The 17,505-nt window shown below is 34.3% G+C and overlaps 1 protein-coding gene across 1 annotated transcript in view; it reads left to right on the plus strand.

Annotated features, from left to right (window-relative positions):
* TMPRSS15 (transmembrane serine protease 15) overlaps positions 1-17,505 on the plus strand; it is a gene marked incomplete at both ends in the record, with an annotated part of 114,529 nt that overhangs the window by 53,300 nt on the left and 43,724 nt on the right. Inside the window, 3 exons of the mRNA XM_080822906.1 lie at positions 5,937-6,026; positions 7,572-7,697; positions 9,898-10,038. Coding sequence (XP_080679032.1) covers positions 5,937-6,026; positions 7,572-7,697; positions 9,898-10,038 — 357 coding nt within the window. The remainder of the gene's footprint in view (positions 1-5,936; positions 6,027-7,571; positions 7,698-9,897; positions 10,039-17,505) is intronic.

Here is a 17,505-nt window from a genome sequence, read left to right on the forward strand (position 1 = left end):
TTTAACATCACAGAAATAGATGATCAAAAAATATTAGTAGAGATGAACTAAGTTTCTCTCTCTCTTTTTGTGTTGGCTGTAATTTTCTTTTGGTGACACAAATATTTTTGTCAAATGAAATTTTATTATCAGAACTAAGTTTTGAAAATGAAGGAAGGGATGGGATGGAGCAAAACCCAACATGAATGCAATAATTTGAGCCATCTGGCATTGTTTAAAATTAATTGCTTCATTTCATTTTGTGTGAGTGCCCCATGCCCTACCTGTCTATTATATAAAACATTCTCATGCAAAAAACCATTAGGAAATATTCTAATTACTGAAGTCATTAAATGGTTTGATAAATAATTCCTATGGACACCAAATACTAGAAACATCTTGCTGTTTTGACATTTCAATCATTTAAAACAATTTTCATAATCCTTTCTGCCAGTGTGTTCTCCTATTCATTAATAAGTGGCCAAGAAGCAAGATTTTCTAGTAGAAGTAATAGCTACATAGGCTTGATATTTTTAAAATAACAATTTCATCATTATCTGAAATAGAAGATGTGAGATAATTTCTGTACATAATATACATACAAATAAAAGTTTAATATAATTTCCCATATTAAAATTTTAACTATATAACCCATACAGTCCTCATATCTATTCTGGTCATAAAGGGGGAAAAAAATAACACTTCAAGGTCAAGGAAGCATGATATCTCTGCGTATTTTAACAATAGGGAAATTATAACACTAGAATAACCTATCTGATTTTAAAATATAAGCTTTAGAATTTGCCCAAAGTATATTTGTTCCAATTTCCAAATGGCTCACTTCAGGGCAATATTTAGCACAGCAGAAAATGTTAATTACCATCAAATGCATTCTGAACAATTTCATTCTAATGCCATTTGCAATTGGTTCAGTGAAATTCTTATTTGAGCAGAGCTTTTCTGGTTCCAGATCACTGATTTGTTTAAGCAGAAATAAAAGGAAACCATGGTTGACTGGCTAATAGCCTTTCTTTGGCTCTTACAGAGCATTTGAATAAGAAAATAATCCCAGACCAGTAGCTGACTAGCAAAATTCCTCCCTTGTTCCTAGGGATCCGTGTTGTGCCTAGTTTGGGGAAATGTTAATTTCAGTTTTCATAACTACAGGGATTTTTCCATTCTGTGATTTTGATCTCTTGCTGCTGCATTAGCTCTACAGTTGTTGTCCTATGGCATCAACACAAATAATTTAAATGTGGGGATTGTATTGAGAACACTTTTAAAAAGTAAACATTCCATTACACAAATATCATGTCAATTTGCAACACAACTTGGGTGACTGATGACAAGATACCTACTCGATAAAACAGGTATATAAAAAAGGAATCCACACTTCAGGCTCTAACTTATTTCTGTGACTGTTAAAACTACTTAAGAAAAAAAAATTACAAGATATAGTTCTAGATATTTTAAGCCACTCTTTATTTCCACAATTTTGCTCTATTTGGCCCTTATTTAGGTCATTTTCCATTTCCAAAGACAAAAATTAACATTAATTTGGAAAGTTTCACAGATAGGACATTATATTTTGAGCTAAATAATCTAACTTCAGCTCTTCATATGGAAAAGAATCGGTACTTATCTACTTGTCTTATAATTTTGTGATGGCCATTTTCTAGCAGAGCTGCTTGTCTTTTTTTTTTTTTTTAAGATTTTGTTTTATTATTTATTTGACAGACAGAGATTATAAGTAGGCAGAGAGGCAGGCAGAGAGAGAGAGAGGAGAAAGCAGGCTCCCCGCTGAGCAGAGAGCCCAATGAGGGCCTCGATCCCAGGACCCTGAGATCATGACCTGAGCCAAAGGCAGAGGCTTTAACCCACTGAGCCACCTAGGCACCCCAGAGCTGCTTGTCTTACATATCATTAGTGTGACTTGATATTTAAATCCCTAGCAAATTCCATATTAACTTCACTCATATGCTCCTATATCAGTATGTTTTGTCTATTCTGCTTTGTTTTTATATTTTTACCTTTAAAACTAATAGCCTGTTTGTTGGCTAGATTGTTATTCATTACAAATAAAATGTAGACTATAAGAAATGAAAATTTAAACATCATTGTCATAAATTTAAGGTAAAGATTAGTATCATGGCTGGTCACTAGAACCTGTGAATAGAACATAAATTTTGATAAACTGAACACAAAATGTTCATGGGATAGTCCATGTTATACTGCAACCTAAATTTTTAAAATGTTATCTGTAATAGTGTAGGACTTATTATCTATTACTGCGATAATGAAAAATAATACTGATTTTAATAATATTCAAATATCAGTGAAAGATTATTTCTCAAGGTACAGTTATTGTTTTGCCACAAATACCTTTCGTTTGAACCCTCCTATTGTAAGTGGGAGCTGGCTCTTCTCTTTTTCACCTCTCATTGACACATATCTCATGAACATCAGAGGCTTAAGCATGGATTAAAAATGATATGCCTCAAAGAAAATACCTATCCTTGACAACCACTTTGCAAAATAACTGCATGTTATTTACATTCTCTATGCAGTGAAAATCCCTGCTGGCATAGTAGGAATTAATCAGAATACAAATCTTTGAGAGAACAACTAAAAAAAAAAAAAAAAAAGGAAAATGAAAAAGTTTCACAACTCTAAGTAAGTAGAGTTCCCTGTACCAGAGAGACTGTTTAACTGTCATTCTCTGGGTGGAGAGAGTTTATCTAATGTTACAGTATGACTGTGGTACCCAGAAGTACATTTTATGAGTCTTTGGCCCCTCTATTAAGAAGCATATGTTATATTTCTACTATAGCAACACCACCATTAAATTAAACAGTGTGTTTGTATTTAGAATGGCTGAAAGTGCTTTTTCTAATTCCTTATTACCGTAATTATATACAGAGAGTAACTGATATATCTTAACAGTTAAGGACCAGAGATATCTTACTGGTCAGTTGTTTGATGTGACATTATATCTGAGATTCATTTCAAAAAAGTAATTCTTTTTTTATTATTTTTATTAACATATAATGCATTATTTGCCCCAAGGGCACAGGTCTGTGAATCGTCAGGCTTACACGTTTCACAGCCCTCACATATCACATACTCACCCCAGTGTCCATCAACCAACCATCCTATCCCTACCCCTCAACTCCCAGCAACTCTCAGTTTGTTTTGTGAGATTAAGAGTCTCTTGTGATTTGTCTCCTTCCCAATCCCGTAAAAAAGTAATTCTTAAGTATTTCAAGAGAATTAATTTTCTAAGACTTGTATTTAGTGGAGAAATTCTAAGTGAACTATCTTGACAGGCATAACAATTATACTTGACAACATTTTCATACTACATATGTATTAATTAAAGTCCTACCTACTCATCTACATGTAATATAACGTACTGTTGCATTCAATTATGTGAAAATTCAATACATTCTCCAAAATGTCAGCTATTTACTCCATTAGGAGACTACAGTTTTGAGATTTTCCCATTCGTTGAAGAGAAAATAAGAATGATGTCTTAAAATCAGCGACAACAAAACAAAAAACAAGTCCACTGGCCACACTGGCCGTGTCTAAACTAGTGAAATCCAAGAACTGGCTTTCTCTAATCTGCAATCCGCAATGTCAGTTTTGCCCCTGCAGAATTTTTATACTTCCCCCTTCCCCATTGATTTCACAGAGAATTGAAGAGAGCATTTCATGGTACTAAGAACTATTAAAATTAAATGAGTTGTGTATAAGTGGGAGGAGAGGGGTTGTAGTAGATATTTCTTCAGAACTCTTTGTGAGGTGATTAGTTACAAAATCAAGCAGAGTATTGACTTCAGAGATCGGATCTTACAATTATCTGGCCTTTCCTTCACCCTTTCCAGCAGAGAACCTGCCCTTCTTCCCCCTTATCACTCTATCTTTGGTTCAGATACCTTCTTTAGCACCCTATGTATAGTGCCTTCTTCCTTCTAAATCTATCCATCATTGACCTTACTTGTTAGTACTTTCATTCATGTTCCCTTCTGCCCTCCTTCTCTTTGTCTGTACCTAACAAGTATATGTCACATACCAACCAGTGGCACTTACTGAGACACAATCTAAACCCTGTCTATGGCTTAGACCAGATGGTGGAAATGATGTAGAGTTTTATTAACCTAATAAGAAGACGTATTGAGGGATAAGCTAAGATAACTGAAGTCTTGATTTTGACACTAAATAAATGTACACAACATTAGCAAGTAACTGAGTACTTCCAATGCTCATATTGTCCATCTAAAATGGAAATAATAAAAATAATTACTTAATCCACAAGTGTGTATTGAAAATCAGTACAGAATATGCCAGGTAATGCATAGGCATTTTTCATAATTATGTCTGACTTTTATAACAACCCTGAAAATCTCTAATATATATATATATATATGTATATATATATATATATATATCTTTCACATATGAGAAAACCAACTCTCAAAAAGACAAAGAGCTAACTCAGAATGACAATTTTAATCCACCAGCTCAAACACATCTTCCTTTTATAGACCATGTTCTCTCCTCAGATGAGACAAAATTCATGGAAACAATTTGCAAATGATAAGGTTTTGCAAGAGTTTTTGTTATTCTTGCTAAATGCATCTGGGTGTGGACCAGCCTGCGCGGGGGGGGGGGGGGGGGGGGGGGGGGGGGGGGCGCATTAGAGATAGACCAGGCTCTACCACTGTACAGGACAGGATGGGATGGCAGCCTACTGTTGAACCACAACAAACACTTCTCTCTATCCAATTATATACATCATGAAACCCAAATTAAAGATGCTTATTATGTACAAACTTGGAAGAGGACATAAACTGGAAAGAGCTACATAAGTGAGGCAGAAGACATGTAAAGAGGGACTGAAGAAGAGGGTATGACTGAAGGCATTGCTATAGGTGTAAAGACATTCAATTCTCTCTCCTATAATCTGATTTCTATCTTACTGGGAGTAAATAACTTCAGCATCATCTGCCTTTAAATAGAAAAAATATACACTTATCTCAGTTCCCTGTGTTCTTACAATTAGGTTACTTTTATTCTTTTGATTTTAAATGTAACACATCAATACAAATAAGATAGAATTAGGATCCTTTAAGTAGTTGATTTTTTATACTACTTTAGAATTTTCTTTGAGTAAGCAGGAAGAAAAATATAAAGTAGGTTAAGAATTTCATAAAGTTAATCTGCCAACTTAAAATCTTAGTTTTAACTAGAATTTTGTCTAATAAATTTTTCCCTAACCTGACTCCTGGGCAATGTTAAGTAACAGACCAGTCTTGAGCAATTATTTAGCAAGAGGAGTTTCTGTTTGTCTCCCTTTCTTAACAGTAAGACATATCAGTATACAGGACAGTGAAGCTCCCTCTCTACTGAAGAAAAAGAAAAAAAAAAAAGTCAGGGGGAGGGGTGTGGAGAAAAAAGTAGAAAAGCGAAAAGAAAGAGAAAAACACAAGAAATGGCAGAATGAGTGATTTACTCATCTTTCTCATAAAGGAATGTAAAATATAAGATTTTTTCCATTATCAATATTCATTTTCTATATTTCTATATTTCTATTTTCTTTAGCAGGGAGTCGATACCTTATTTCATAAAGCCTATTTATAACAGATGCTCAGCAAAATTATTCCTTGCCGAAATAATTTTGGGAAATGCTCCACACGATTACGCCGCCTTAGAGATTCAAAGAACTTAATGGTATTTAAGCTTTTGCAAAGTTCTGCTCAAGAGACCTGTTAACCTATAGTTTTCCCTTACTTAGGTTGCAAGGTTTTCCTTTAACAATCTATAAATTCTATCTGTCAAAACCAGATTGGATTTTGGGAATATCCAAATAATTGGGAATTTGTTGGCATTTATCTCTCTGAAATAAGCATTGTGTTACTAGTGATTTTTCATTGTTTCCCTTTTCTTCTTTTCAGCGGACTGTGGAGGACCTTTTGAACTGTGGGAGCCAAATACAACATTCACTTCCATGAACTTTCCAAACAACTACCCTAACCAGGCTTTCTGTGAGTCATTTTCTCCCCAGGCCATGAAAAATAGATGTATTTGTCAAGGCTAGATCCCCTCTTTGACACAGCAAAGTTGAGTATAAATTTGCCAAACCTCAGTACACCTATCACATCTAGAAGACTGCATAATATAATAGCAACAATAACAGTAATAATTACTAACTTATTTAGCATTTATTTTATACTAGGCACTCTGTTAGTGATTAATATATTATTTCAGTTCAATTTTTACAATAATTCTTTGAAGCAGGTGCTATTATTATAATCTCAAATTTAAAAATTGAATAAAACCAAAGTGTGAAAGTACCTTACTCCAGGTACTACTGTCTTAATCACTCTTCTTGATTATGCATATAATGTCTATATAACATATAACAAGTCCGTAATTCCATAAAGTCAGTGGAAAGTATAGTAAAGGGCCAGTTGTAACATCCACACCTTTTGTAAATATAATTAGTGTCAATGAAGCATGCAGCTAGAGTAATGTATAAAAGATGAGATAGGGGTGCCTGGATGGCTCAGTCGGTTGAGCATCCAATTCCTGATTTCAGCTCGGGTCCTGATCACAGGGTCTTGAGACTGAAGCCCACCCATGTCAGGTAGCATGCTCAGTGGGAAGTCTGCTTGAGGATTCTCTCTACCTCTCCTTCCACTTGCACACTCTCTATCTCTCTCTAAAATAAATAAGTAAATATTTTTTTAAAGATAAAATAATGAGGATTTACTAAAAAAATCTTAAGCCTGGGAGAATAGTTTGATAAAACTGCACAGAGTCTATCTCTTGGTCATACTCCTAACTGGAGGAGCAGTACAGCCTACAAATTGTGTTAAAAGTGCCAATTCCCCAGCCCAGTCTACAAATATGCCACTTTAGTAGGTCTGGGAAACAGACTTGTTCCTCTCATGGCCATACCTAAGATAGCAACACCAATCTAAATGGGTAAATCTACCAGTGAAAGAAATCCCCTAATGACAGTGAAAAATGTGTTGTTTAGAAAATGTCAACTTTCCTTCCTTCAAATGACCCAGAGATAAGGAAGCATCAATTTCATAGGGGAATAGAGCCACAATTTCAGGGACTTATCTGATCCAAAAAAATAAACAGCCATGAATCTCATTTGACTTGTATGGGGAAACAGAGATTATCATCTTTACTTCACATTGAAGACATCTTTTAAACATATCATTTGCACAACCTAACGATCTAAGCATTCGGAAAGTCAGTGGGATATTAAAAGAACAATTTAAAGAAATTTATTGAATTTATTGATTTATGAAATAAGTATTCATTGGGCACTTTATTTGTTAGGCACTGAAATGAGAAAAGAAGAAACAAACATAACACAGTCTAGATGAAGATGTAGATAAGTTGTCAGGCTTTACAAAATGCCCAAGCTATTGTAACAATAAGGGAAAAGGCAGGAGGGACTAGAGAGGATCATGAAAAATTCAGAGAAATTTGAAATTCTCACAAGAGAGAAGCTTTTGAGGGAAGTCAAAAGAAGCATGTTCTAACCTGTGTTGTCATGTATTATTTTTAAGGTGTTTGGAATTTAAATGCACAGAAGGGAAAAAATATACAACTTCATTTTCAAGAATTCGACTTAGAAAATATTGCAGATGTAGTGGAAATCAGAGATGGTAGAGAAGATGATTCTTTGCTCTTAGGTAAGTCTGTGATTTAAATACTGTGAAAGTTGTATGGCTCAAGACATTGGATTGATGGAGAGAGCATTTCCCAATAACTGTAATCACTTTTACAACTAGCAAAATGAAATTACAACAGCAGAATAACATGTCAAATTTTATGTGGAGCTTCCAGAATGAGAGTATTTACAATTATGACAGAGTAATATTCTTCTTGAGCACCCTTGGCAAACCAGAATTAATATTTTTGCATGAGCAGTTTCAACTAGCTATATTAATATACTACAGTAAGCATTACCCATTGGAGAGTAAAAGCTAAAAGACATATATTACTCAATTTAATATGCATATGTGTACATCATATTTCCAAAAATAGCTATTAAATCCAGTTTTGTTTCACTTCAAACTAAAAGAACAAATTGTGTTTTATGCAAATATTTTTATGATTTTTTATTTACATTTCATTATTGCTCTGATTGCCTGTGTCTCTAGGACCAGTGGCTCCTATATAAGTACCTGAGAATGATTCAAATATTGACCAAAGTTGAGTTTTCCCTATCTTCTACTGATTACTAATTTTTTCAAAATACACATGGGGGGAAAGTGTACTATTCTAGAGGAAATTCTTGTATGTAGGTCCTAAAATAACACGGTAACATAATAAAAACTATCAATCAAATGTAATAGCTAATATTCTATTTAACTACTACCAGTTTTTAAGGAAGTGTCTCCTGATAAATAATGCATTAATTATGAAGATGCTTATAGGGTCAACTGGAGTGCATGAAACAACATACTTCACAAGTAAAAGTGTTTTATCAAAGTGTTATCAAACTGTATTTGGGACTCATATTAATCATTTCCTACAAAACCTGGCCAGCTAGCTGTGCAATGAGGATGCAATCTCATGAACATGGCAACCAATGGAGGAAGACCAGAAGGAACTTTCCATAGCTGTACAGGGGCAGGGTGGTAGAGAGGGTTCCCAGTGATACCAACTGATGACTGCTTATGCGATGTTCTTCCGCAAAATCCCACGAAGTTCTAAAATTCAGGCTTCCTAGAAGAGGATTTTGAGAGCCACACACAGAAGACATCAACAATGAAAGTCTCAGTGGGGCTGGAAATCTAATGGTAATAAGAACTGATGAAATTTAAATTTTATTTTGAGATACATAGTTGTGAACATATTTTGAGTTGTTTTCCCATTTTTACTTTATATTGTCCTTCTAATGAAAATTCAGTTTCTCATGATCTAAGAAGAATTCATTTACATCATTTCACCTCTTAATATTACATCAATTATTGAAAAGTAAACAAGAATTCCAGAGGATCTCAAATCATAGTTTTCAAAATTGTAGGCAAGAAGTCCTTTTGAAACATAATCACTTTCCAGGATTCTAATATATAAAATATCTAATAATATGAGGGATGCCTAGGTGGCTCAGTCAGTTAAGCATCAAACTCTTGATTTGAGCTCAGGTCATGATCCCAAGGTTGTGAGATGGAGCCCTGCATTGGGCTTTGCACTGGACGGGGAGCACGCTTACAAATCTCTCCCTCGGCCCCTCCCCTGGTCCCTCCCTAAATATGTGTGTGTGTGTGTGTGTGTGTGTGTGTGTGTGTATGTGAACATATTTTTTAATTAGCCTAAGCTTTATTGTGTAGTAGAGAATATTTCATTATTTATGAAACCCCCAAAGCCCAGGACTTAGTCGAAAACATTTTGAAAACCACCACTTAGGTTTATATTATCTGTCTCTAATTAACCTAATCCTTCAGCTTAGGTTAATGATTCAACTCACAAGAAATATCAAATACATTTGGACAAAAATTTACTAAGGGAAGTTATAATCCCCATTGTTTTATAAAGGTCTTTAACAACAGTCATATAATCTTTTTTTCTTTTTTTTTTTTCTGGGAATAACATGAGTTTGAAGAGTAGTGGTGCTAAGCCAGTAAATATTAGGAGAAATTTATGATTAAAGCATAGAGCCACAGAAATTTCAGACAATCCTGGAGAAGATCAATAGAGAAGTTGGCTTTCCTAGAAGCAGTGTCCAAAATCTAAAAGGAAGTTCACAGTTGTGCACATGTCGTCACATCCTGACCAGTCATGTTGCATGTTGCATACCTCTAGAAGATGGAACTGAAAGAGGGTATGATTTCTTCTAGATGCAAAGGACTATTTCAGTGATTTTCTTGTTTTCAATTGGAACAGCTGTGTACACGGGGCCTGGCCCAGTAATGGACGTGTTCTCAACCACCAACAGAATGACTGTGCTTTTCATCACTGACAAGCTGTTGGCAAAAGGGGGATTTAAAGCAAACTTCACTACTGGCTACTACTTGGGGATTCCAGGTATGTGCACTTGGGATTACATGTTGCATTGTAACGTTTGGAGCAAAATGATAAAAGCATGTAGTATTTCAAAGCCGAAATGCGACTTCAGTGTCTGCATTTGGATATACTCATTCTCTGTCATCAGATCAGAGATTTTCTTTCCTCCTTTACATCTGCATAACCACCTCCTAGGTCAGTTCAAAGCAGGAATGCACATCATTTTCAGCAGGTTTACTTGCTCTTCGATGGGGTGTCAAGTTGTGAATTTTGTTCACTTAAGAGGGCCATTTAAAATGTTAAAAAGTGGATTACTTGGCACTATGAAGAAGGAGGACGATCTGTCAAGTTCCCTTTGCCAAAACCATTTTCAGAGAACAGCAGGGAGTCAGGCAAGTGAGCTGTTTGGATTCCAACAACATCCAGTTAAAAAATTAACATCATTAACTTCTTAAAGACAACCAGTATAAAGCTGCTGCCATGAAGGATACAGGAATTTGGTGCTGATACTACTGGGATGCACAACCTTCTTATTCTATATTTTTTATCATACCATAACATAATCAGCAGGAAAAAACAAAATTGCCTGCCTGCTCATCATGCATATATCTGTATCTCTATACCTGTAGGTTGAGGATATAACTCCTTGCTTCCGACAATCTAGAGAGAATTTGTGATTACTTGCTGCTCCCCTTGGACTATGATTTTTCTTATACTACTGTCCCTCCACTTTGGTTCTCTCCTGGTGCGAATATGTCAGGAAGACAGAATACATGTCACTTCCTTTATCTATCTTCCCTTTCCATAGGAGACTATGATCAGTTTGTCTTTGACTAGACTATCTAGAAAAGTGGTAGTGTCTAAGCATTGATCTTCATCTGGCCTGTTATCTAATCGTAGATCCAGCGGTACAAGTATCTGTTCCTCCCCTCACAACTAGCTCAGAATTTTTACTTCATCTGTGAAAGTTGTATGCTTTCTGCTTAACTGCAAAGTTGGTCTGTATCTTGTCCACCTTCTGGCCATGGAAATAAGCCACAAGTATTATCCAATCTACTTAGGTAGAAGTGAGTAATAAAGCCCAATCAACTAATCTGCCCTTCTGGGTTTCATGATCAGTTTTAGAAACAGCTACTTGTGACTTATAAGCAATAGTGACATATATCAATCAAAATATTCAACTAGTGAAATAAGCAAACAAAATATTAAGAACTATGACAAATAAATAGTATAAAAAATAGGAATAAAGACTTTGAGATTTACAGCAACTAGATTTTTATCTTAAAATACCATACATAAAAAGGAGAAAAGGTAGAAAATGACTTAATTTAAAATTATTTTTACTTTACAAATTAAAACTATTTCTTTTAAAATCATATTTATAATTATTTTTCAAAGAAATAAAAAATATAGTGACATGAAAGTAGCACTAGACGTTATATATTTATATAACCATATGTTTATAAATATATAAATGTATGACTATATATAATATGTATATATAGAGAGACTATATATATAGTCAGGAACTAACTTAGGAAAGAACCATATCATTGTTTTGAAATTTATTAATCAAGATAATTTTGAGACTATCGTTTTGTTTTGCTTTTGTTGTTTTTAATTTCAAGTTTTCATTTAAACTCCGGTTAACATACAATGTAATATTAGTTTCAAGTGTACAATTCATTGATTCATCACTTACATATTATACCCAGTGCTCATCACAAGTGCCTCTTTTAGCCCGTCCCCCACCCACCGCCCTCCATCACCCCTCAGTTTGTTCTCTATGGTTTGCTTCCCTCTCTCCTTTTTTTTTCCCCTTCCCATACGGTTTTGTTTCTTAAATTCCACGTATGAGTGAAATCATATGGTATTTGTCTTTGTCTGACTTATTTCACTTCACCTAATAATCTCTAGCTCCATACACATCACTGCAAATGGCAAGATTTCACTCTTCTTTATGGCTGAGTAATATTTTGTGTGTGTATGTGTGTGTGTGCACGCCACAACTTTTTTATCCATTTACCAGTCAATGAACATTTGTGCCTGATATCTATAGCAGCATTTCAACAATAGCCAAATTATGGAAAGAGACTATCATTTTCGAATCAAGCTACTGATTCTGTTCCTTGGAAATTTTGTTGCTACTGATTGCACTATGACAACCATGTTTGTCTGCCTATATTTTATTCCAGTTTTTTCTCTTTGTGGTGTACCTATTATTTTAATTTCAATTTCATTAAACATTTGATTTAACTTAGGTTAATCATTTGGTTTTCTGATGATACTTTTAAAATGTAAATCAGTATTGGACATGGATGAGAAAAATTTGATATGTAATATTTAGTTCTTCTAAGATAAAAAAGACTTTGGATGTGTATTATCGGTAAATCTAATTGGTTCTTATTGTTACATAGAAAGTAAATGACATAATAAAGAATTTTAGTCAATAATAGAAGACACAAGATGGTTTCAGCATTATTTTTATACCTAAAATTATGGCTTCTAATTTTTTGTAAAAAATTAATATTTAAATTTAGCTTCTAGTATCTTGCTGAATACCTGTCCCCCAAAAATGATATTACAGATCAGTTGCCCCTTAAGATATTGAGAATACCATGGCCATTTTCGGGCAGAGGAATTTCCAGCTAAAACTCTATCACAACCGAATTATTCTTTCTGATTTGATTAGAGGTCTTTGTTAATTCATTAACGGTGCAGTTTTTTGGTTGATAGTATACCTATTCAAACACTCTGGCACCAAAATATCCACATTTCCACAAAAATTGCTGCACAGGGGTACCTGGGTGGCTCGGTCATTGAGCATCTGCCTTTGGCTTAGGTCATGATCCCAGGGTCCTGGGATGTAACCCTGCACAGGGCTCCCTGCTTAGCAGGAAGCTTACTTCTCACTCTCCCGCTCCCCCTGCTTATGTTCCCCCTCTCACTGTGTCTCTCTCTGTCAAATAAATAAATAAAATCTTAAAAAAAAATTGCTTTACATAAGCATGATCAAGAATGTAAAAACAATAGATAAAGAGGTGGAAAAATGTGAGAATCTGCAATGGGCATGCAGGAAAAAAAAACACCAAGCCGCAATTTGAAAATAATAAGCATTTCCAAAAGAAAAGAACCAGTCAAAACTGAAAATGAAAAGTATAAAGGGAGAAAAATTATATATTTTCTGGATTTGAATAAATGCCTAAAAATCACAAAGTCTTACTGCTGTCTGTAAAAAAATTAATAAGCAATTATCAGCATTATAAAATTTCTTATTGAAATTTTTAAATTTTAACAGAAAAATCCTTTGACAAATTCCTAAACAGAATAAATATGTTAAAAATCAGATCAGCTTTGGGGCATCTGGGTGGTTCAGGAGGTTAAACACTTGACTGTTGATTTCTGATCAGATCATGGTCTCAGGGTCATGGGATCCAGCCCCGTGTTGGGATCCAGGCTCAGGAGTCTGTTGGAGATTCTCTCCCTCACCCTCTGCCTCTCTCACCTCTCTCTCTCAAATAAATAAATGAATCTTTAAAAAATCAAATCAGCTTTATATATTACCCATTTAATGATGAATACTTACAGACAATATAGTGATATTTCTGAGATTTTGTGGAGAATTTAATGTATCATCTATTTGGCATCTATCATCTATTATTTGAATGCAAAAGAATTAATTCTTCCAAGTATCTTAAAGTAGTGTAAGAAAATACCTAATACCTACTTTGCTGGAGAAGAAGGCTTCCCAAACTTTTTCAAAGAGTGATGTCATGGAAATAACTTTTTAAAAAAGTATTATATTTTTTAAACATTATATTGTACACCTGAAACTAGTACAACAAAGTATGTTAACTATACAGGAATTAAAATTAAAAGCTTAATTAAAAAACAATCTGAATTTTTAAACAAAGAGGAGAAGAACTGAATATTTTTTTCCAAAAAAGATATAGAAATGACCAAAAAGTGCATGAAAAGATGTTCAACATCACTCATCATTACGGCAATGCAAATGAGATATCAACTCACACCTGTTAAAATGACTGTTGTTGAAAAGACAAGCAATCGGTAAGTGTTGGTGAGGATGTGAGAATGGGAATGCAAACTGGTACAGCCACTATGGAAAACATTATGATGGTTCCACAAAATTTAATATTTGGCCTACCATATAATCCGGCAATCCCACTTCTGGATATGAATCCAAAAGACATGAAATCAGAATCTCGAAGAGATAACTGTACTTCCATGTTCATTGAAGTGTTATTTACAATTGCCAAGATATAGAAACAACCTCAGTCAATCTATAGATAAATGGATAAAAGTGACGTGGTATATTATATTCAGTGGAACACTATTCATCCATGAGAAAGAAGGAAATCCTGTCATTTGTGACAATGTGGATAAAACTTGAGGGCATTTTGCCAAGTGAAATAAGTCAGAGGAAGACAAATACTACATAATATCACATAGATGGAATCTAAAAGTCAAATTCTTAGCAATGGAAAGAAAATAAATAAATAAATAAATTAGGAAAGAAGTTTATTTTTAAAGAAACGAAGATGAACTATAAAACCAACTGAACTAATGAGATAAAAAAAAAAACTAACTCTAACCAAAAGTGATTTTTTTCACAAATCTGAACAATTGGAATAATTATTGGGGATCCCACCATCTGCAAAAAAGAAATCACTTTGATACAAAACTTTAGAGAAATGTAGGTCTTTAAAAAAAAAAAAAAACTTAAATGAAGACAGAGGAAAAAGGTGGAAAGAATAGATCACAAAAAGGAATACAACAATAAATTTCTTCCAACAAAGATATTACAGTTTCTGGTTTTTAGTAGATTTTTATGAGATAAATACAACACCAAGGATTTTGAAAAATATCACAAGCAATTCTCTTCACAGTAAAAAGCCTAAAGAGCACAATCTACTACTTCTAATATGAAATAAATCCCAAGTTTTTGGTGTAGGGGGTTGTTCATATTTGTTTACCCATTTGCTAGATTGCAATTACTGTGATTATGTTATTCAAGAAATAAAACATTTAGAGAGAATTTCCGATTGAAGCTTGAATGGAGGATTCCATGACCAACATTGTGTGGTGAATATTATGGGAATGTGGTTTCCCAACACTCCCGGACACAGGACAGATGCTGCTGCAGAGTAGAAAATGGAATGAATGAGTCGTCATCAGCACAATCTTCTCCCAGCGGGATTTTTACACCAAAAGACTGAAAAGCAATTATAGAAACAGGGAATTGGCAGTGGAAGATAATCAAGCTGGTAATGGAAAGAGAGGTTGAGCACACTTATCTGTTTATATGGTGCCCTGCTTTGATGATCATTTTAGAAAGAAGTATAAAAGGGATATCACAAATTTTCAGCATGTATGCACTTTGTTTATCTTCTGAGACATTTTAAGGGCACCTTCAAATGCATTCAACTGAAATATAAAATAATCGTATAGCATATTTTTGTATCTCCTTTCCTTGTCCTATTTTTAGCATTTCCTTGTAAATTAAACTAGAGGATATGAAATATAGATTTATTAAGATCTGTCTCCCATAAACGTCCCCTCATTGCTCTTTTCTGATACTCAGGGTCTTAATTTGGAATTCAATAGTGCTTATCAGGCAACTGTGGAAGTGGCAGCTGATTACATTTAGGGGTTTAGAGCCCTCCCCAGATTGTGTGGCATGTGCCTTAGAGATCAATTCAGTTCCATTTAAAGCCAAGCATATGTTGACTAAATGAGGCAGGGCTACTGGAGACTTCATAAAAAGAAGATGGGAAAATTCAATTCTTAGCAATATTTCTTCTTCCCTCTCTCACTATGGGCATAAAATGTTTGGAAGTAAGATTTCAGAGGCCACAGAGAGTTACACTTTGGATTAAAGACTTCTTAATGAAGCTGAACTGCTATATGTTGCAAAGAATCAGAATCCAGTTCATGCATGGAAGGACAATTTTGAAAGAGTTTATTCACACTTTCTCCACATTTTATAATTTCTACTCAGTGTAGGAAGAATAGATCATTTTGTCCCATTCAGCATTTTTTCATTGTATGCATCCATTGTGTGGAAGCAAGTTATTATTATTTTTTTCTAGACTCGTAGAGTATAACCTCAACAGCTTCAGGCCACAGTGCAAAAATAAATCACAATTTTCAGATCTTTATACATGTATTCATTCATATTTTCATTCAGAAATTTAAATTTCCATTCAGCAAATATGTGCTTTACTAAATAAATATAGCCTGATGACACTAGAAAAAGAGTAAAATTATCAATAAACTTATCTATGATTAAATTGTTGGCATTGAGAACTCATTTGTACATAATGATTTTAACAAGCTATGAAAACAAAGTAATGAGATAATTTAAAAATAACTCATGGTGACTAATATTCTCTAGTAAGATATTTAATCATGGATATGTAATTAGGCTATCAACTTTTTAAATAAACATAATATATATCAAAGTATAGATTTAAAATAGAATATACAAATACAAACACATGTATACCTAATTTTGAGCCTTCTTGCTTTTTAAAGGAAAATTAGTAGTGGAGAAATAAAATATAAAATCAGTAAAATATTAATGTTTGCATGTAGAATGTACAATTGACTTCACCCATTTATCATCTCACTAATCGGGTTAAAAAGTATGTGGTTTGTGAAACAAATTGATAATTACATTTACAAGAACATCCCTAATAGTATTATAGTTGATATATGTAACCTACTTCTCTCATTGAGGTAGAGATTTGTAGAAACAACCAGGCCAGCCCTGTCTCCCTTAAAATATTTTTTTTTTATTAATGTGACTTAAATTTGGGTTGCAAAGCTTCAAAGTTTAAAATAAAGTATAAACAACTCCAATTATTGTTTTAAGAGACCCAGAGGAAAAGATTAAGGATGCTTTCTTGTTGTTTATATTGTTGTCTGGAGGAAAGTAGCACAACCGGACATGGAAATGAGAATGTTAATTTAAAATATCAATGAGGGGTATCTGGGTGGCTCAGTGGGTTAAAGCCTCTGCCTTCGGCTCAGGTCATGATCTCCGGGTCATGATCTCCTGGGATCAAGCCCCAGTCGGGCTCTCTGCTTAGCAGGGAGCCTGCTTCCTCCTCTCCCTCTGCCTGTCTCTCTGTCTACTTGTGATCTCTGTCTGTCAAATCAATAAATAAAATATTTTTTAAAAAAATCAATGAAAGGGATGCCTTCAAAGTGTTACACCTTTTCCTGTTCAGAATATTATTCATTGAACATTCAATATATCCATACTGGTATACCAAATACCTTTCTTTTTTTTTCAAGATTTTATTTATTTATTTGAGAGAGGGAGCAGGACCAGGAGCAGAGGGAGAAGCAGGATCCCCCTGAGCAGGGAGCCTGAAATGGGGCTTGATCCCAGGACCCTGGGATCATGACCTGAGCCAAAGGCAGATGTTTAACCAACCTAGTCACCCAGGTGCCTCCCAAATA

Source organism: Martes martes, assembly GCF_963455335.1.
Source record: "Martes martes genome assembly, chromosome: 1".
Taxonomy (NCBI): Eukaryota; Metazoa; Chordata; class Mammalia; order Carnivora; family Mustelidae; genus Martes; species Martes martes.